A 21,388-nucleotide genomic window follows, 5' to 3' on the forward strand; every position below is an offset into this window, starting at 1 on the left:
TGCATTGTTAGTGTTGGTTTGGCTCTCAACTCTTGACCTTCCGAAGGCTTTCTTACATACGGTTGGGTTTGGATGTGTGTTTGTGGTTTAATCCTCCGTGAGGACTGAAACGAGGTAATTGGGGGGGGGGGCAAAAGGCCGCTTTGCTTATTCACCGCCTGGGATGAAAAAGGCTTCACCGCCACGTGTCCGATCGGAGCGGTTTCCATCCGTCGGAGCTCTCGGGCCGCTTCGACGGGGCGAATGACTGACGGGCTCCCGGAAACGCGCTGATGTCACCGGCTCCGAGTGGACAGACACAGAGGATTTGATTTGTTTAAGTGCCGATTAGCCAGAAACATTTTTGGACCTGGACAATTTATAACTCTTCAGGGATACGGGACCACGGGGGAGATCGGCCAGTTCCATGGCTTCAGGACCGTGCGTTGGGACTGGAAACGGGAATTTTAGGTTCCGTGTTAATTAAACTGCCAAACCCAATCAGGGCCTTGTTTCGTTATTTTACTTCCCAAAAGAAAGGGGAAACTTGCAATCAACATTCATGTTAAACCTGTTCCATGTGCACGTCGGTGTGTGTGTGTGTGGCCGTGGCAATGGCCATGGGGTGTTGTATATTTACTGGAGCCGTGTCCTTCCCCCTCCCTCTCTGTGGGGGTTTGTTTGCCTCCCCACTGTTCCCTGAAATAACATCCGAAGGCCCCTGAGTGAGTGTGTGCAAGAGTGTGCGAGGTGCGTGTGTGTGTGTGTGTTTGGCTTCCTTCTTCGTTCTCCAGGTTTTATACGATGCCCCCGAAAAGTACGTCAGCTGGCCAAATCCCATCTTCCATCAGCCCTCTCTTCGGTTCTGCCGAATCACACACGTGTGTGTGTGTGTGTGTGTGCAATCTTCGGCACAGGTTATTCAGCCTTCTGTCCCCGCCCCCTTCCTTTCAGGAACAGATTTGTGGATGCGGGGGTCGACGCCCCCACCGCCAGCGAGGCTTTTGATGAGTGGGTCCAGCGCCTCGCGCCGGCCAAACGGCCTGCTGCAAATGTCGTGAGGCGGATGCGCTTGACCTTCTCCTACTTTGAAGCGGCTCCAGACCCTCCAGAGTGAGCTCTTTAAAGGGGTCCGTGGGCCCAAAGTTCTCCCACAGAGGTTTGTTTGTATGCAGCAAAAGAAAAAGGAAAAAAAGCAGCGTCTGGATTTGTGATTCACTTCCTCTGGATGGAGGAGCCGCCTGTCTAATGTCCTGTCAGTGTCATGGCTCACAACCTCCTCCATCTGTTGACATCTCTCATCTTCATTCATCAAAAACTGTAATTTGATCCATTTTCTGGATGAAGACAATATGAGCATTAAGGGGAACGATAACTCAAAGTCTTCGGGGCCTCATGAAGCGATGGAACAACAGATGTTCTCTTGCTTTTGAATCCGAGATGTGTTCATATTTACATAATAAACACGGTGCTTCTCTTATTGTTGCTCTTCTCCTACGCAAGGGAACACTTACTCGTTTTGAGCAACATAAAACCATCTAACGTGAAGTAAACCGTGGCACGCATCCAACTAATAGTCAGGTGGGATTCCTCACTCGGCGTTTGGTGCATCTGAACTCGACTTCTCCGAAGAGAAAAAAGAAAAATCGAGATTGAAGAGAGGGTTGAAGGTGGATAGTATTTTCCACACGTCCTCGTCTCTTCGGTAAGATGTTAAACTGCGACCCGGTTCGCTCAGGACCCCGCTGAACCCTCGAACAGATGGCCGGCGAGCCTTTTGAAGAGCGAGCGAGGAGCAGGATGTGAGATTTCTATCAACTCGCAGACGGATCACACTCTGCAGTTTGCCCGCGGGCCAGAGACACGCCGTAGGGATGAGGAAGGACACTGAATACACCCCTGTAGGACTTTACTGGCCCAGGTGGGGAGGAGGGAGCGGCAGGTAGAGTGAGGAAAGAAGGAAAAAAAAGAAAGGAAAAAATAAACCTCGCCCGGTTGCCGCGCGGCATTCGAATGAAGTGACTTAAAACAAAAGAGAGGAGCGTGTTGAGCCTCGGGGGGGGGAGAGCCGAGGAGACGAGGACGGAGAGGAGGAGGAGAGTCCGTGGATGGAATCGCTCATCGTGACTTTGCGAAAGAGAACGCGACGGAAAGAAAGTGCGGGGCGTGCGTGTGAAAAGCCTCGATGGCGGCGGGTGGAAACAGAACATATGTACATTTTGAATCGTGTGTGTGTTTGTGTGTGTATGAGTGTGTGTGTGTGTGTGTGTGGTCGAGGGAGCGAACAACTGAGGTTCTGTTTGTGATCCCCAAATCAACAACGAGGTGACCGCCGCCGCCGAGAGAGGAGCTGATGGAAAAACATAGTGGGTGGTCAAATTTGAAAACACTTTCCAAAAAAATCAATCGACGCTCGAAAAGTCTCCGTCGGTTTTGAGTATTTCAAAAAAACCTCATTTGCTTTCAGGGCGTTCATGAAGCATCGTACGGATTCTGGGATATTTAAAGGGTTTAGTGCAGGAAACAATTACACGTGCAAATAGCTTCACCTGAAAATGATCTGCCAGGACCGAATCTGAACGATAAGGCTTGTGAAGAGAAACTATATTCACGAGCCTTATACTTTTTCATAATTATCCCCCCCCCCCCCGAGCTCTCCCTCTTTTCCCTGCTCTGTACTTTCCCTCCCGCTCAGCATCGGCCCTCCAGCAGCCGCTTCACAGTTGCCGGTTTTTTTTTTTTTTTAATATTCTGGGGCGTACGACCCGAACACTAACTTGCGGTGCGGCCTGCTGTAATTACACGGGGCCCGGAATAGCAGCGAGCCCGGTCCGCAGGCACCGACGGGCAGCCTTTGATCGGCACGCAAGCCGGGGAGGACCACGAGCGGAAAAAAAAGAAAAATCAACAGGATCAGGAGGCTGCATCTCTTGTAAATACTGAATTACGAGATTTCCCTCTCAAAAAAAGTTTGCGTGCGAGCTGCCAGCGTGAATCTGGATGGATCCTCCTCCTGAACTCTGGAAGCAGCTTCAGTTTGGGCTGAAGCTGAGGTTTGCAGCCCTTTGATGGTGACTGTGTGTGTGTGTGTGTGTGTGTGTGTGTGTGTGTGGGTGTGTACATGGTGCCTTTCCATTGCTGTGTGTGTGTGTTTCTATGTGTTTGTGGTATGTTACCTCTTAAAAGTCTGAGTTGTAAAATATCTGTGCGCGGGGGTTCGTATATATATGGTGTGTGTGTGTGTCTTGTACATCTATCTTTGTGAGAAGCCTTCAGAGTGGGGACATTTAAAAAAAAGGGTTTTAAGTTTCAGGTTCGAACTCAGGTTCAGGTTTGCAATAAGGGGGTCGGGAATGCATTATGTCAATGACTGTCCTCACCAAGATAGAAGTGCAGGGATATGTGTGTGTGTGTGTGTGTGTGTGCGTGTACGAGAGGGAGAAAGTGAGACGGACAGAGAGAGAGAGATGTTGAGTGATGGTGTGTAGCCCAGTCATCCCTCTCTCTTTCCTCATTAAAATATGGCCGGTGCATCAGTAAAAACTCAAATCTACACACACACACACATATGCTAACCTGATTAACACTAACATTAGACTAACATTAGTGCAGCCTCCTTCAGAGAAACTCCCCCGGACCAGCTGCTCCCCTCTCCCTCACTCCCTTCCATATGCACAAAGCGGCATCTCGGCCTCCCACGCCATCCTTCTCCACGATTCATCCTCTGTCTGCGCGCCTACAGTTCCGACTGTTTATCGGACAGGAACCGTTATGAATAACCAGACAGCGCGGGGCCACAGTTTGCCCTCATCGACACACATGTCTCCTCTCCCGTTCCTCTCCTCCGGGTCTCCCTTCTTGTCTTTATAAGCAGCTTTCTGCTGGGCTACAGCTGAGTGTGTGTGTGTGTGTGTGTGTGTTCGGCTGGGGGGGCGGCAGTGAGAGGACGCACTCGTCAGGTGGGAGCGGTGGCCGGTCGCAGGGGGAGAGCGGGAAAACCCGCCGGTAAACAAAACTAAATATAAATATCACATTTCTGGACTTCCTCACTTCATTCCGAGAAGCTTTTCTCTGATCTCGGAGCTCACGATGGAATCCGTGCGCATTCATTAGGACTGCGGGCCGCTTGCCGGTGGGCGCGCCGCACAGATCACCAGCGCCCGCATGCGTGCATGTGTGTGTGTGTGAGAGTGTGTAGGCCATCTATCACCGAGACAGGCTGGTGCGTGTTTACTTAATGATGTGGGGGGTTTATTTATGAAGTGATGGCCAACGTGTGGGAGGGAGAGAGAAAAGTCAGAGAGAGAGAGAAAGATGGAGGGGGGGATTGAGACAGCCTGAGGATGTGACATTAAAATATCATCAAGGTGATGGATGTCCACACACACGCGACATTAGAGAGAAGTGCAACAAAAAAAATAAAAAAACAGCTGCGGAACGGATGACAAGTCGCGTGTGGACCGGAGTGCGAGTCTCTGCGTGTGCGTTGTGTGTAATGACTTTGAGTGTGCGGTTGTGCGCGTGGTTTCTCCGTGACTTCGTGGTTCATTACGGCGTCACATGTGCTGCCGCCGTTGTTTACGATTCCCGGGGTAATGAGTTGAAGATGAGACGAGTTCATGCGCGTGTGTGTGTGTGTTTCCGGTGGGCCTTTGTTACCCCGGGTCACATGGTATGCGTGGTCAGCTGGAACGCACGCGGACGCCATCGACAACCTCATAAACACGGCGTGCAATCAGCAGAAGGCGTGGCGCGTGTCACAGAGTGGGAGGAAGTGGTCGCCGGCAATGTGAAATCTATTGCATGTCTAATAATGACCACTAGGGGGAAAATAGGAAAAAAAACAAAGAACCAAGCAAGATTTTAACTGACATCCATATTATTTATGTCATTTTTTAAATAGGCTTGTTTACTTAATATGTGTACAACTTGTTTCTAGAATATTGATTCTGTTTGTATTTACATATTTTTACATCCAACGTTGTGCTGGGACGCATTAAGATGCGACCGTCTCCTGAAGACATGCGCGGTCGAAGTTTAAGTGATAAAAAAGTGTTGCTTTGTCAAAGATTATTATATTATTATTATTAGCGAGGTACGTTCTTTATGTTTCATGTTCTTTATTCATGTTCCACGTTCTTTATGTTCCACGTTCTTTATGTTCCACGTTCTTTATGTTTCACATTCTTTATGTTCCACGTTCTTTATGTTTCACGTTCTTTATGTTCCACGTTCTTTATGTTCCACGTTCTTTATGTTCCACGTTCTTTATGTTTCATGTTCTTTATGTTTCACGTTCTTTATGTTCCACGTTCTTTATGTTCCACGTTCTTTATGTTCCACGTTCTTTATGTTTCATGTTCTTTATGTTCCACGTTCTTTATGTTTCACGTTCTTTATGTTCCACGTTCTTTATTCATGTTCCACGTTCTTTATTCATGTTCCACGTTCTTTATGTTCCACGTTCTTTATGTTTCACGTTCTTTATGTTCCACGTTCTTTATGTTTCACGTTCTTTATGTTCCACGTTCTTTATGTTCCACGTTCTTTATGTCCCACGTTCTTTATGTCCCACGTTCTTTATGTTCCACGTTCTTTATGTTCCACGTTCTTTATGTTTCACGTTCTTTATGTTCCACGTTCTTTATGTCTCACGTTCTTTATGTTTCATGTTCTTTATGTTCCACGTTCTTTATGTTCCACGTTCTTTATGTTTCATGTTCTTTATGTTCCACATTCTTTATGTCTCATGTTCTTTATGTTCCACGTTCTTTATGTTTCATGTTCTTTATTCATGTTCCACGTTCTTTATTTATGTCTCACGTTCTTTATGTCCCACGTTCTTTATGTTCCACGTTCTTTATGTTCTCACGTTCTTTATGTTCCACGTTCTTTATGTTTCATGTTCTTTATGTTCCACGTTCTTTATGTTCCATGTTCTTTATGTTCCATGTTCTTTATGTTCCACATTATTTATGTTCCATGTTCTTTATGTTCCATGTTCTTTATGTTTCATGTTCTTTATGTTCCATGTTCTTTATGTTCCACATTCTTTATGTTCTCACGTTCTTTATGTTCCACGTTCTTTATGTTTCATGTTCTTTATTTCTCTTCGTCCATATTACCGTGCAGTTTGTTGTGTAATGTGAACGCCAACGTATGTTAACATGTATTTGTCGAGCTCGACGGGGGGTTGATGACGGCGGTGTTGACTGAGGAACACGTGAGACGAATAAATCCGTCACGAAGAACTACGGTGTCGTGTATTTGTATTGAAAGGGATACTTTACATTTATGGAAGATAGATCACTCGAGTGTCCCACGTGGAATAATTCAATTATTGCAGTCAGTTACTGAAAATCTGTATCAAGAGTTATTCCCCGACTCAAGCTGTGGAACAAAGGAGCTCAGGAGAAGAAACGGACCTTTGTGGCCTAATTGGCCATCAAGACCTTACAGAGAGCTTCATTAGCATATAGAGAAACATCAGCAGAGAGAAGGGGACAGGGTGATGGTCATCATTACAAGTGTGACCTATCCACAGACAGGGAACATGGGTTCGGGTCACATGAGAGACGGATAGATGGACAGGGACATGAAGTCCAGATTCACACACACACACACACACACACACACACACACACACACACACATATAAACGGCCGCTGAGAGAATAAACAGAGACGGGAATCACCGCGGTAACCACAGCCTTCTCCACCGGCGTTTGTTTACGTCGGCTCAGGTTGGCGTGTTAGCCAGGATGCTTTGTGGCTCAGGAGAGGGAGCGGAGACGTGTGCCTCACGCACCTGTCCTCCCTTTCGATCGCACAGAAACCCACTCAGAGAGGGAGAATGGCGCCGCTGGCCTTGTGCGGAGAGCTCGGATGGCCTTTTCTTTTTTTTTACCGTTCAAGGCTACAGAAACAGATAAAAGAGCAGCTCGGCGCCGGATGAGGAGGCAGGCGGCTAAAAGCCTGATCACACGAGGCCAAGGCGAGCGAGAGAAAGCTCAAGTAGCTCTTTTTAATCTCATACACATATTTCATATCTACTACTAGGGGGGGGGGCTTTTGATCACAGTTGCAGTACTTATTTACTTCCAGGTGCTCGATTAGAATTTAGATTTTTTTTTAGCCATCATGTTGCGTTTCAATACAACAGTCTATTATCACGTTCTCTCTATTTTTGAATCCAACATTACTTCCCAGGTGTTTCACTATTCTCTGTGTGTGTGTGTGATTGTGAGTGGGGTGTTTCATTATCGGGCTCCTCGGGGGAGGAACAAAAAATACATACCGCTGGCTATTTCTTTTTGGTGGGGTGAAAAATAACAACCGGTCTCACGCTCGCTGCGCTCCGATTGCGGCCGTGTTTCGGGACCGACGGCCAACCGGTGGCAGCGACGCACGGCGGCGCGGGGCCTCGAGCCACCGGGCCCTTCGGAAAAGAAACCTCGGCCCGCGGATGAGGACGGCTTCGCAGAGCTTCGAGAAAAACACCGCGAGCAAGCGAGCTCAGCGTGGCGTCAATCCAAACCATTTCCCCCCCGGACGCCTCGGCTCGTCTCCTCGGTGAAAATGAAAAAAGAAAAAAAGGAAATCCAGCTCGGAGGAAATGCCTTTCGCAAATCGCTGCGGACAGATTCAACGATTGGGATCGCAGTGTGATTTTTTTTGCATCCCTGGACTCGCTATTAAAGAAAAAGAAAAAAAATCCTGTTTTCAAAATGCCTGATAAATGGCTATTGATTTTCATGGCGTGTTCGGGAGTGTACGGAGGTAAATGATATGATTCCTCAGGCCGGATCAATACAGGTTCACAAACATTTAGCAGTGCTGCTTGGTTAGGAGAGGCAACTCCAGCGAGCTCTCAGGCCGCTGTTGTCTCAGGGAAGAGAGGGAACGGTTGGAGGGGGGGGGGGGGGGCAGTGACACCAGAGAGGAAGCGCAACAGGAGAGAGAGAGAGAAGGTTGTGCTGTAGAGCTGAAAGAAAGGGTGGATGGAAATGTCACCGGTCTAATAGATCTCTCCATAAACTAAATGAGGCGGGCGAGCGGGCGCCGCCTCGACGGCTCACGCCACCTCAAATGTTAACAAGAGATCTGAAAATAGCCCCAGAAAGTCACCGTGTGGGTGCGGAGGGGGCGTGTGTAGGGGGGGGGGGGGGATACCAGGAGTGCTCTGGAGAAAAACACACATGCTTCCATTTAACATTTCAGTCTTTCAAACTCGTGTCCCTCGTGGGTGTCCCCCGCACCTCGCTGTCATTCCGTGGCGTTTGGGGTTGGATGTTTAATGGCGAGAAGCCATTATCCTCCCCCGGCGTCCCATTATATGCTGTGTGTGTTTTTTTAATTTTTTTAACAGGCGCGCACACTCACCCGGTGCGGGTCGTGCTCCAGGACCCTGCGGCGTTGGGCGTCGAGCTCGTCGTAGCTCGGAGCGGCGCGGGCCGGCTGGTGCTCCCTGCGCGGCGCCTGGAGACGCTGGTCACTGCGGGAGAGACGGAGAGGGAGGCGCACGTCAAGGTCAGCGGGTTAGGCAGAAAAGTACATTCAGCTCCTTCCTTTCTTAAATCCACCTGTATATAGTCTATATCGATGGTTCTCAACCTTTTTAAAGTTACGTACACCCTGTGAAATATTTTTTCCAGCAGAGTACCCCCTGATCACAAAGCATTTGGATTTGAAAAATCGGGTCTATATATACATTTTTTGCTTTGCAGTGACAGCCCTCGACAGGCCCCGGCAGACAGATAATATCCACAAAGCGCCGCCTCCGAGAAGACACCGGCGCCTGAACTGAACTTTCTACAGCTGACGGACAAAACCAAGGTGGGGAAGAAAAAACGGAATGGAAACATTTGATGGATGTGCCTTTTTTTTTGGACCTGAAGTCGCACAGAGGCCGAGGCAACCCGGCGCGCTGACGGGTCAACGAGAGAGGGACCGAGAAAGGTGAGAAAGAAATAACAATACAAACACTTCTTTGAAAACACAAGTAAGAGATAAGAACCCAACAGAACGGGGACGAAACTTCAAGAGAAACGTCATCATGGGGGTGGCGTGTCGCACATTCTAATGGGCGGACCCTCGGGCGGATATCGACCGCATAGGGGCGAGAGAGAGGGAGAGAGAGCGGGGCGAGAGACACAGATAGCGAGGTTCATTAGTGCCGTACATAGCTTACATCTTTAAGTCTCTCTTGTGACCCTGCCTTTAATTAGTAAATCTGGCTGAAGTCGGTGCGAAGCCTCCCCCCCGAGCTTCTTCTTGATATAGATTGGAATATCTGGAGTGTGCTAACAGCTGCTTTAGCGCGCAGCTAATCGATACTCATCTCCGCCCCCGTGTCCTGCAGACGACCTCGCTGTAAAGATATTCACACTTGATCTTTGTATTTTCATTTTTCCACTTATGCTCTTGCTTTTTATGACTCATGCTCACCCTCGGCCGCCCACCAGCCCTCGCACAAACAAACAAACAAAAAGACCCCTCGGCGGACGGTTGCGTGTCTCGAATTTTTTTTTCCCGCCACCCATCTATTCCAGCGAACCCATTAGCCGCTCCCTGGGCCCGTAATTAGGGCTGCCATTTTTGATTGAGCGTGTGTGTCGCTCTCCCGGTGAAACAACACCGTAATTATCTCATTATGCCGCGGCCTCCATCACTGACAACGGAAAATATTATCATATTAATAGCTGAAGACAGAGGCTGATTCTGGATAAAACATCAGGGGGGAGGGAGTTGAATAGCAGTTTGACGAGCTGACGATCCAGACAGGCTGCTTTCCAAACAGTGACAGAAAAGGGACAGAGCGAGAGTGTGTACACGCACACACATGTGTCCTGTCCTGTGTGTGTGTGTGTGTGTGTGTGTTGTCATCAGCAGCTAATAACGACTTTCTGATTGCCTGTCTTCAAACCTGAGGCCAGGAGCAGAAACACTACAGATTGGAGCTGTGTGATGTGAGGCTGTGTGTCAGATGGAGTTATTATTGCGTGGGGATCCTCTGATTCTACGTTCTACTCTTTTTACGCCGCCGATGTTTCCGTATGTGACAAATGGGGGGGGGGGGGGGATTAGCCCCGAGTGTCTGATCAATAAAGTCTTATTTTGCTATATTGGCTCAACCACGGAGATCGCTGCCACTCAAGCCAGACTTGTTTTCCCTTCAAGCGTCACATTTCATCCCCGTTTCAGAGTGTCTGACGACGCCGGTTGATCAGAGAGCGCTGAGGAGGAGGAAGAGGAGGAGGAGGAGGATGGAGACCGAGGGGAAGAGAGTGAGAGGAGCAGGAAATGAAAGACGCGCCAGAAGACAGAATGAGAGCAAAAACCAAAACAGAGAAAAAGACGGGGATGACAACTTTGGAGAAAAGAGGAGCGGGGGAAGTGGAGCGGGAACACAAAAAATAAAAAATAAAAAAAACCTGTCTGCTGTATGAAGGCGAGAGAGAGGGAGAGAGAGAGAGAGAGAGAGAGAGAGGTGGTGTTAGCCAGACTAATTAGGAAGTGTGTGCTGCAGGAGAGGGGGGGGGGGGCAGGCAGGCGGTGTATTCTTCAGTGTTGTGGCACCGGGAGCCGGAATCAATGGGATTCTCCCCATGCTTCACTTCCCATAATGCACCTCTCAAAATAAAATGCCCTCATCTTCAAAGCCCCCCCCGCCCCCCTCACCCCCGTAAACAAACTTTCTCCAGAGACCCTGGCATGCAACAGAGCGGACCCATTACTCATCATGTGTCTGCGCTCTGTTAAGTGCACCGCCATCTAAAAAAAAGAAAAGAAACTTGATTAGCTCCCAATCAAACACCAGCTTCCAGTAACTGACCATGGACAAAAGATGACCTGAGGGGGGGGGGGGGGGTTGATTGATTGAATTTTTTTTTTAATTGCCCAGATCGAGCGCCAATGAAAGAGGCTTTAGAGTTGGAGAAGACGCCCGCACTAATGATGTGTTGTTTTCATATTTCCTCTTTGAGCTCTTCCTCCGGCAGGTGTTGCCTGACAACTAAATCCGCAACAGAAAAACAAGTCGATGCATTTTCTGCTGGCAGAAATCGTGACTTTTTTTCGCCACCTGCTGGGAAGTCTCCTCAAATAACGTCAGCCGCCTGCTTCCTGTCTCTCCTCTCCGGCCGGGGAGCGCGACCGCGGCTTCGGCGTTGCACCAAACCGACAACATTCGGGACTTTAACAAAATAAAAAAGTGTGTGGGGGGGGGGGGGGGGGGGAGACGACAAATCAACATTCAAAAGAGCTCGTCGCTTCTCGCGGAAAACGTTTGGGCAATTAGTCGAGGCCCGTCTGGAGTGATTTGAGATTGGACTTTGTCGCCGCGTCAGGTAAACTTAAAAAGGAGCGTACTTCTGAAGGTGGGAGCGCGCTCACCGACAAGCTCGCCCTTCATCTTCCTTCTCGTAGCACAACGGTGCTTTTTAAATGTTATTTATTCTCCCGAAAGAGAGAGAGAGTCTTTACATCTCTCTCTTCACCCTCTCATCTTCCCCAGGTTTCTTCGCCACAGCCTTTCCGGCTAATCAAATTTGACAAGCGTATAGCCAACCTTTGTTCTCCACAGGTCAGCCCGTAGCGCCGCGCTAATCAAATGTGACGCCCATCACGGCCCACACACCTGCCATTGAGGGCCTAATGAAAATGTCCCACAGTAAATTAGGGAGACGGCGCTGGCCAGGGCCCGAGATGGGAGGGGAGGGGAGGAGGGCGACACTAATATGTCTCAGTTGGCAAAACTAAGCAAACACAGTGGACGCCGAGGCATGCACATTTACCTCCAAAAACATTAGTGTTAAGGGGGTCCCTCTTGTATAATGAGCACTTTTCTCCTCAGCATCAATAAAACAGTGGAAGATGAGAGCAACCAGATATGTTGTTCCCTTGGAAACACTAAAACGTGCTGCAGCTATCAAAGATTTATATATATATATATATATATACACACACACGAACAGTAAGTGATCTTACACCTAGGATTCTAGTGCAGTGGCATAAAACATGCCGGACCACACGCAGCATTGTTGCTAGGTTACGCCGGGCTTCCTCGCCGGGGCGTTACAGGTGGCTCGTGTGCGCGCGTCGGTTTCCGACCGCGTGTTTGTGTTTGTGTGAACGAAAGGCGCCGAGGGTTACAGCCCCGCGGCGGGCTCTCTCTGTGTGTGTGTGTGTGTGTGTGTGTTTAAACAGATGCGGCGACTTTGTGAATGGAGCGCCATCGTCCAACCCGCAGGTGGCGGAACAGGGGGAAGGGATGTGAAGCGTGGAATACATCTGAGGTCATCCAACGTGCCCGACTGCACTTGAATATTAAAGACACCTTCATGGTGCCCGCTGACACCGCAGTCTCTCTTCGTCCCGGGGGGGGGGGGGGCTCTCAGGCAGAGCTAACAAGCCGAAAAGGACGCTCCTCATCCATCGCGCTCACGCTAAAGACTCTCTAACATGCATTATGAGCGAAACCGAGGAGGGAGAATGGACAAGTGACACACCGAGGGGAGAGAGCAGGCTGGTAATGAAGTACCACGAGTGGATGAGAGCTAAAGTGGTCTCACAGATCTGTCAGGCTGTGAGACTGTGGATAATTATCCCTCCTCCTCTCCTCTGTCACTTCTTCCCTCTCGAATGGACTTCGCCTATCTGATGCGTTTGACTCCCTCTCCATTCTGTCTCTTTCTCTCTCCCTGCACTCCATTCCCTTCATTTGTTTTGCCTTTTCCGTCCATCCTCCGTCTGTCACTCCGTTCCATTCCCATCTGTCTCCCCTCTTTCTCTCTCTCTCTCTCCGTCTCTCTCTTTGTATGCTCCATTTTTTTTTTTTTTACTTTTTCTTTCTTTCCCGGAAGAGATTGGGTGTCGGGGGCTTAGTTTTTGATTTGCAAGTCAATAGTAATTTCTGTCAGAGACTTTAAGTTGACGGAAGTTTTAATGTGGCCTGTATTATTTCACAAGGGAAATGAGACATTTGCATGTGAATACGATTTTTTTCTTCTCTCGTGTACACGAACGTCTGCGAGTTAAACTCGAAGGTTTCAAACTCTTCACATCAAATGGGAGGAACCCTTTTCTTCAACTCAGCGTTGAGGGCCCCCGACACACACACACACACACACACACATGCACTCGCAATTCCATATTCGAAACGCATATGAAAAAGAAGAAAAATAACCCACTTTCAAATTCAACAAGGCTCCCGTGGAGGGTTTTTACAGCCAAAAATAATGTTCAGGACGTCACATGGCCTCGGGCCGGGCAGGGGAGCGGCGGAGAAGACATATTTGAAGAAGGTTTTTCGATTAAATCACGAAACGCAAAAACACCGCTTGTACGATCAGGGACGTTTTCTTCCTCCACCCGGAGATATTCTGTTGTGGAAGTGCGAGGAAGCAGAATAGGATACGAGGGGGGAGGAGACACCTGATTGCTGGGCTGGGACACAGTGTAGGGAACCCCTCACCTGTCCGCCTGGGTCAGCTGCTGGTTCTGGAGAGCCGGCGGGGGCCTGGTCTTGTTGACCTTGGCGTAGAGGCCCTCCAGATCCTCGGAGGAGGCCCTGAGGGGGTTCGGCCCGCCCGGCAGCGGCGCGGGGGACGGCGTGCGACTGATGAACGGCTGCGGCGAGGGCTGCTGGCGGAAGTTGCTGATGCGGGCGTAGTTGGGGTCGCTGTCGTCGTCCTCCACTTCGGGGAAGGAGGCGGAGTCTGGGGTGCTGTGGCCGGCTTGGATCTCGGTGTGGCGCGGGTCGTAGCTGTCGGAGAGGTGGCAGTTAGACACGTGGGGGGGGGGGAATCCGTCACCTATCCCACCCAGGCCTGTTCCTACCTGCCACGTTGGCCCTGGTACCGGTCCACCTCCTCCTCACTGAGGGCCTCCAGTTTGCTTCTGGGCGCCTTGGCGACATCTTTGCTCTTGTCGTCTTTCTTCTTCCCAAATCTGGACAAAATACATGAAAGGGCCCCAGATGTTAGCGCACGTTAAAACCACCCGCTCGGTGTTCAGGTTGGGATTGCGCAACCTCCTGCTCATCTGCATAAAACCTGGCTGTGCTTTTATTTTGAAGGCAAGATTCATGCGCATTCATGGGAATCTTTTTGCAGACTTTTACGATGAAACAATAAACCTCAGAGCTTGAATTTGAGTGAATTGCCTCTTTAACTCGCACAACATGCAACCACCACACACACACACACCCACACACCGCCACCACATGTCGACACACACACACATGCACACTGCTCGGCAAAGTCATTCTCACTCTTGTGTGTCCATTAGTTGCTTTGCCCGCTTCATGATAGATGTGGGTATAATGCCTCAGCAGGCATTGACAATCCACAGTGTGTGTGTGTGTGTGTGTGTGTGTGTGACTGTGGGCATATGAAAAAGGGTTATAGTTGTCACGCAGCATATGGAGCATGAATATTTGAACATTTTGCTCAATAAAATAGCTGTTACACCACAGTGTGCCATGTCAACTTTGCCATAACGACCACCATCATCATCATCATTCATAAACTCTTATTCTTCAAAATGTACTGGTCACCTCTCTTCGAGTTAGAATAAAAGCTCCACTTCACACTTTAAAAAATAATTTCGCAGGTCTCTCTCTCTCCCTCTCTCACTCTCTCTCGCTCCCCCTCTCTCTCTCGTCTGTGTTTATCTCATTAACTTGTGGTTGCTGCTACAGGCAGATGTACGTGGGCCGAACGGCGCCCCGCCGGCCTGGCCGGGAGGTGAGAGCTGGACAAGGAGGCCACGCAGCCACCTGCCGCCAATTAGTGTTGTGTGTGAGCTCCTCCAGTCACCTCACTTATTAAACCTGCGGGTGTGACCGGGGTCCGGCTCATGTGAAAGAGGGGACATCTTTTTACGGCCACGATGCCTCTGGCAGCACAGGCTGAGTGGTACCATCCAGTACTCGGACCTGCCCCCATGAAGCAAAAGCCAGCATCCATGACAGTTTCAACCTGATCATTTTAGGAAGTATGAACGTGTCACCTGCAAAGAATGCTACTTCGTCGTCAGCGGCTCGCTTCCTCGAGGAAACAGTGTGGGCGCTGCCGCAGAGGCCTTTGTTTTATCGGGCCAGATGCTTTTTCTTCTCGGAACTATTTTCTTAAACGCCCTCCCACATTATGCGGGAGACAAAAACAGACCAGCAATTACTTCCCCCGATGAGCATGTATAGAATACGGCTATACGTGTAAAAGAAATATACGCACTATATAGACATGTAATTATATCACACGTAAAGATTGGATTAAATCCCCCCCAAAAAACAGGTTTATCTTGGCTTAGATACCTGATAGATTCACCCCCCACACACACACACCTTAATCAACATTCAAAGGGGGCAGAGGTCCACAGTTGGACCCATCATTATATCTGCATTAATTAGGAACGCTTCCTGTTCTCACTGCATTGTCTGAGAAGTAGATGGAAGGAAGGAGAGGGAGGGGGATGCAGAATGTGTGTGGGACTCCCAATTAGAGACATGTACCTGCCACGAGGGAGGGCGGCTATCCCCCGCTCCCCCATTATATTATTCTTCCTTCATCACCAAAACTCCCATCTTTCCCCCACTGCGGTGAGCCGACTGTTTGGTAACGATGTCACTCGTCTATTTTCCTTTTTTCCCCCATTTCTCTCTCTCTCTCTCTCTCTCCTTTATTAAGTTCCGTCTCTTCTTAGGACAGTTTCTGCTCCGTCACTCTTTCACAGTTCATTTCCTGTCAAGTGCCCGACTGTTGCTGGATAATAAAAAAAGAGAAGAAGAAGAAAGGAATAGATATAAATGACAGAACGGCGCGGCACGCACAAGCGAATGCACCGACACACACACACACACACACGCACACACACACACACGCTTCCCAACTACACACAGCAATCTAGAAACCAATATTGCACACAAGCGCAGGTAAGCGGTCATACTAGAGCAGACAGCAGCATACATCACACGCACACACACACACACACACACAAGGCAAACTCGGTGGGGAACTGCAAACAGTCTCATGGAGTAGGACATCTCATTAACTTAGCATTATCTACCTACACAACCACTCCATCAAACCCTCATTAGAGAGGAAGTGGGGGGTCCGGGGCAGTCGGGCTGCTCTGGTGTCCCATTTAATACACTCCCCACTGTCACCGGAGCTACTGGGAACCATTATTAGCGCGCCGCTGGCATCATTAGCCTGCGGGACACAAAGCGGGACTGTTCCGCTTGCACTGAACTCTGGGAAGGAGAGTTTGTGGTTCTTCTGTCGCGACGAGCTTAGTGGAGACTTCGTTATTCGTCGCTCACATGCACGAGGAACCGATGACCACCGGGAGAGAACTCGCTGCTAAGAAACTGGGCTGGCTGTAATTACTACAGCTACTGTCATTTGCATAGCTTTAGGAGGGAGGAGGGGGGGGGCCTGCGCCCAGTTAGCCGGGCTCTAATGAGGCTCTCTATGCAACATGAGATCACAGCCAGCCAGGGGGAAGAAGTCTCCAACCTGCCCCGAGCAATTAGCCCCTCCACAAAGTGAGGGGTTTACTTCACGAGACAAACGTATCTATTCAGGAGCAAACGAACGAACGGCATCAGATCGCCGCGCAACATGACCTCAACGCGACCTCAACGCGACCTCAACGGAAATCATCCCTCCAGCTTCTCGCAGCACCGGGGCTTAGTTACTTTTCTTTCGGGCAATTGCGTCAACAACTCTGCCGGTTTGAGTTGAGTTGAGTTGAGTGTTCGTCGCCTTAACCCTTGTGTTGCCTTCGGGTCATTTTGACCCGATTCAATATTTAACCCTCCTGTCGCCTTCGGGTCAATTTGACCCGATTCAATGTTTAATGTCGGTGTTCTTTCGGGAGTCAACAAACAAACATAAAGTACCTCACACTTAAACTTGGAAAACAATATTAATTCTAATAATTTTCTGGAGATTTTAATAGCTGGGGTCATATTGACCTCAAGGGTAAAATATGTTAGTAAATATAAAGGTAACAGGAGGGTGAAATATTGAATCGGGTCAAATTGACCCGAAGGCAACACAAGGGTTAATAAGCTTTCCTCTCTGGTGTGTGTGTGTGTGTGTGTGTGGAGGAAGTCGTGTTTTCAGGATTTAATGGTGTGAGCTCACAATCTCGTAGATTTCACAAAACTTGGCATACGGTGTTTGAATTGTGACGCACACACACACACACACACAACCCTGAAACACACAACGACACAGCTCGTTTCTCATCTAAAAAATTAAGTGTCGTCCTATGACGAGTCAGATCTTAAAAGTGATCCTCAATCGTACCCTTGCTCTCATCGACACGTTCATTGGTGCATCTTGAATGAAAGTAAGATACAGATGGAAAAAGGAGAGAGAGAGAGAGAGAGAGAGGTCGGAAGAAAAATGAAGGCAGAAAAAGAACGAGCGAGGATTCAAACGAGCGCTGGCTAAACAGCCCGTCTGCCTCGGAGAATGAACGGGAGAGACGGGAAGAATGGGAAGAAAGAGAGGGAGCAAAGAGAAGTGAGAGAAAAGAGGAGAGATGGATGGGTGAGCCAAAGCTCCCGTGAAAGTGCAGGAGGAGTGAGGAGCTCAGGAATATCGGGGAGAACAGTTAATCAGCCAAGCAGAAATGTTGTCGCAGTAATTAGATTGCTCTGTGTGTATCTGGAGAGGAGCAAGCGTATCGCAGTGGGGTTCGCTGTAAAAAGAAAGAAAAAAGGAGCGAGAGAAGAGGGAGACGGATGGAGGGAGAGTTCTGGCAACGCTCCGCTGCGTCGCGGTGAGATTAGTCGGAAACTATTTCCGGCCCAAAAAAATGAGAGAATGACACTGGCAACAAGTGCGCTTCGGGAAAAAATAAATGGCCGTGGTTTCCTGGTGGAACCGAGGGATGGGGCTGCGAGCCGACTGTTGCCCAGCAGCGAGGTGGAGCCCCCCCCCCCCCCCCCCCGTCTGTTCGGTAATGAAAAACACAGTTTTCCCCTCGCGGGTATAATTAAATCTATTTATCAGACTTCCTCTACGCATCCCCGTAATTTGGCCCAAATCAGCTCCCATTAATGGCGGATATAAGCGGATGTAACAGAAAAAAATATTTAAAAAGAAGAAGAGGGAGAGTGTGAGAGCGCCGCCCGCCGCTAATCGTAGTTAAAAGAGCTTCTCTTCGAACGTATTAATAATGTAGGGAGGGAGATGCGCTCGGAGGATTCATTTGTTAGTTCTTATTTTCATATCTAATTCCTGCTTAAACTCAGACAGACAGACAGACAGACAGACAGAGAGACAGGCAGACAGACAGACAGACGGTAATGAATGCACAGCAGGTGGTTCTCAGGGGACCAGAAAGCTGATGTGTAATGTTTTTCTTAATCAACGCCTGGCCAGTCCCCCTGATACTTCAGTCAGACAAGAGAGAGAGAGAGAGAGAGGTGGAGGGTAGAGAGGTAAAAGGGAGGGGAGGGGAGTGGGTGCCAGGAAAGGTAATAGGATAGAAGAAGCGGCAAAGAGAGAGGAGGCAGGAGGGAAGGAGGGGGGGGGGGCGAAAAGGAGGCAGGTTGAGCTCTAGGGATGGATCGCTTGGTGTAACTGAGGAAGGGGGGGATGGGGGGCGGAGAGAGGGGATTCACCGGCATCACACAAACGAAAGATGCCTTTTAATTCATGTGGGAAAGTTCAGGATGCAGCAGGATCGCAGGTCTTTTTAACGTGAGGTGAACAATTTTTTTGGGGGATACGCTCGACCGCTTTTCTTTTTCCTTCCCTAAATTCTTCGCATTCTGCCGGCTGGCGGCCGGGGAAAAGGCCGGGTCAGCGGGACGCCAGATGAGAGCCACTGGCACGCCGGGAAAGGTTAGACTCTTGGCTCCTCGGGCCCTTCGGACAAGAATCACTTAACCTTCTCCGGCTGGAAAAGCAGAGGCCGCGCTCCGTGTGTGTTTTACTGGATGCGTGAGGAGGTGGTCTGTGCGCGTGTGTGTGTGTGTGTGTGTGTGTTCTCTTGCATGTGTGTGCCATGAGACGTTAGATGCCAGAGGAAGCTCATCGATCACGCGTGACGTGAAGATGACCGCAAGGGACAGAATCGCCATCGGAGGTGTAATTGCTTCCTGCCCCCCCCCCACTCCACGTCGCGAGTGCATCCGAGATCCAACGCTAATTAGATCGTTTCCTGTGGCCGAATGAAGACCTGTAATTGGCCGGTGAGTGATGGACAGTCGGCTGCCCGAATGGCCGGAAAGCCGTCCGGACCATACGGCTGCGTCTCTCGCTTTTAAAGCGCCGCTCCCTCGGGGTCAATCCACGATGTCATAACTCGATCGGAAGCGATGGATCGCGAGACCGATCGACGACAAATGGAAGTCCCCCGGCTCACCGTCTCGTTGGATAATTTCCTCCAGGGCAAGACGTCGCATTGCAAACGTGGGTATCGTGTTCCTCAGCTGGGCGAGTCACAGACGCTAACCGGTGGAAATGAGAAATAATCCCAAATGAGATCGCCGCCGCTTTGAGAAATGCGACGGCTCCTGAAAACAAATTGAAAAAAAACAAAACTCCGGAGGACATTAGCGCGTGATTACCGCTCCCTGAAGATTGCGCCTTACATCCCCGTGTAAGAGATAATGTGGCCGGCTGAAGAAGTTGGTTTCAAGAGAGCTCGTATAAGTGCACGGCGCAGACCTTCCAGACCTCTGGAAACTCTGGAGGGCGGAAGGTAAACAAGCCGTCTGAAGCCTGTGAACCGAGCCATTAATTCTTCCGCCGCGCGGTCAAACTGAGGAGGAGGGAGAGGGCGCTCGGAGCCAAACGGCGGGGCTGCGGAAAAAAGGGGAAGGGAGGCAGGTGTCGCCGGGGCATGAAAGACGAGCGTCATAAAAGGCCCTGCGAGAAGAGGGGGCAGGAGGGGGAGGGGGATGAGATGGTTCAAGGGGAAGGTGTGAGTGATGGAGAGAGAGAGAGAGAAGGGGTGGGCGGGGGCGATGGGGGGGGGGGCCTGTTGTGACGGCCCCTTTATCAGCTGATATATATGCATGAGGATTTCCTCATCATCTCCGCCGTCAATTCCCCATCCCGCTCGCACTTGACTGACAGCTCGCATCAACGTCAATAAAGCCGCACATCATTTCGGGGGAAAGCTGCCCATCGCGAAGGATCGGAAGGGCGAACACACAGCAACAACAAAAAAAGAAAAGTTAATTTGTTTCCACGCGGCCGCTGTCGGCGATAGCGCCCCGCGACTCTGGGCCTCCGCGGCGAACTGGTAAATTACAATTACGGAGGTCGCAGAGGAGGCCGCTTCTCCAACGGCGGGGAGAGCACTTGGCAGCTTTTTGCATTTGGGCTGGCGGGAGAGTGACGGCGGGGCAAATAGTGCACAAATCTGAACTATGAAAGCAAAAATGAAGAATGTCAGACAGCGCGTGATCCGCTGACGCCGCTTCAACCTTTTCCCGGGGTCGGGTCGAAGGAACAAAAGGGGCGGTGCATTTAAATGACGGTGGAAGGTGGAGAGCCGCGACGGCTTCGAAGAACAAGAATGTTGAGGACACGCACCGACGCCACGCGTCCGCCTGCAGACGACACTCTCTCCGCCCGTGAGAGCCCCGCGCATGTCAAGTGTTGCAAAGAAAGTGATTTGTAGTTTGGCATCTATTATTAATGCATAGATAAAGACATGAATAGAGATGAAGTATGAGAGAGAGAGAGAGAGAGAGGTACTAATGTCTATCCAAAGGAGAGCGTGTGCATGGCCCTGTGCATATTTTACAAAAAGAGAACAGCAACATAAATAAAGACTCTGTTTAAGACAGCGAACCGCCATGAAATCAAACAAATCTGCAGCACCCTCACCGACGGTGGGATGAGGTAACGCACCTCCGAATGAGCCGCGTCACAGCTCAGCGTCACGGCTCAGACGCCCACACAAACATGTCACAGGGATTTCGTTGCGCCTGGCAACACAAGTTTTGACACCCGCGACCACATTTAATAGGTCTATTAAATGTGGTCTCCTAAATATTCGATCTCTGTCATCTAAAGCTGTGTTACTGAATGATTTAATATCAGATAATCACATTGATTTATGTTGCCTAACTGAAACCTGGCTGAGCCATGAAGAATATGTCTGCCTGAATGAATCGACTCCTCCAAGTCATATTAATACTCACATTCCTCGAGGCACCGGTCGAGGAGGTGGAGTAGCAGCCATCTTTGAATCGAGCCTATTAATTAATCCTCAACCAAAATTACACTACACCTCATTTGAAAGCCTTGTTCTTAGTCTTTCACATCCAACCTGGAAAACACTACAGCCAATTCGATTTGTGATTCTGTACCGGCCACCAGGTCCATATTCAGAGTTTATATCTGAATTCTCAGAATTTATATCAAGTTTGG

The 21,388-nt window shown here is 49.6% G+C and overlaps 1 protein-coding gene across 2 annotated transcripts in view; it reads right to left on the reverse strand.

Annotated features, from left to right (window-relative positions):
• The window catches only part of pard3ba (par-3 family cell polarity regulator beta a), a 101,910-nt gene that overhangs the window by 14,167 nt on the left and 66,355 nt on the right, over positions 1 to 21,388 (reverse strand). For both annotated transcript variants that reach the window (XM_056431005.1, XM_056431006.1), the window contains 3 exons: positions 13,818 to 13,928; positions 13,453 to 13,743; positions 8,361 to 8,472 (listed from right to left, as the gene is read on the reverse strand). In XM_056431005.1, coding sequence (XP_056286980.1) covers positions 8,361 to 8,472; positions 13,453 to 13,743; positions 13,818 to 13,928 — 514 coding nt within the window. The remainder of the gene's footprint in view (positions 1 to 8,360; positions 8,473 to 13,452; positions 13,744 to 13,817; positions 13,929 to 21,388) is intronic.

This window comes from Pseudoliparis swirei, chromosome 14 (assembly GCF_029220125.1).
Source record: "Pseudoliparis swirei isolate HS2019 ecotype Mariana Trench chromosome 14, NWPU_hadal_v1, whole genome shotgun sequence".
Taxonomy (NCBI): domain Eukaryota; kingdom Metazoa; phylum Chordata; class Actinopteri; order Perciformes; family Liparidae; genus Pseudoliparis; species Pseudoliparis swirei.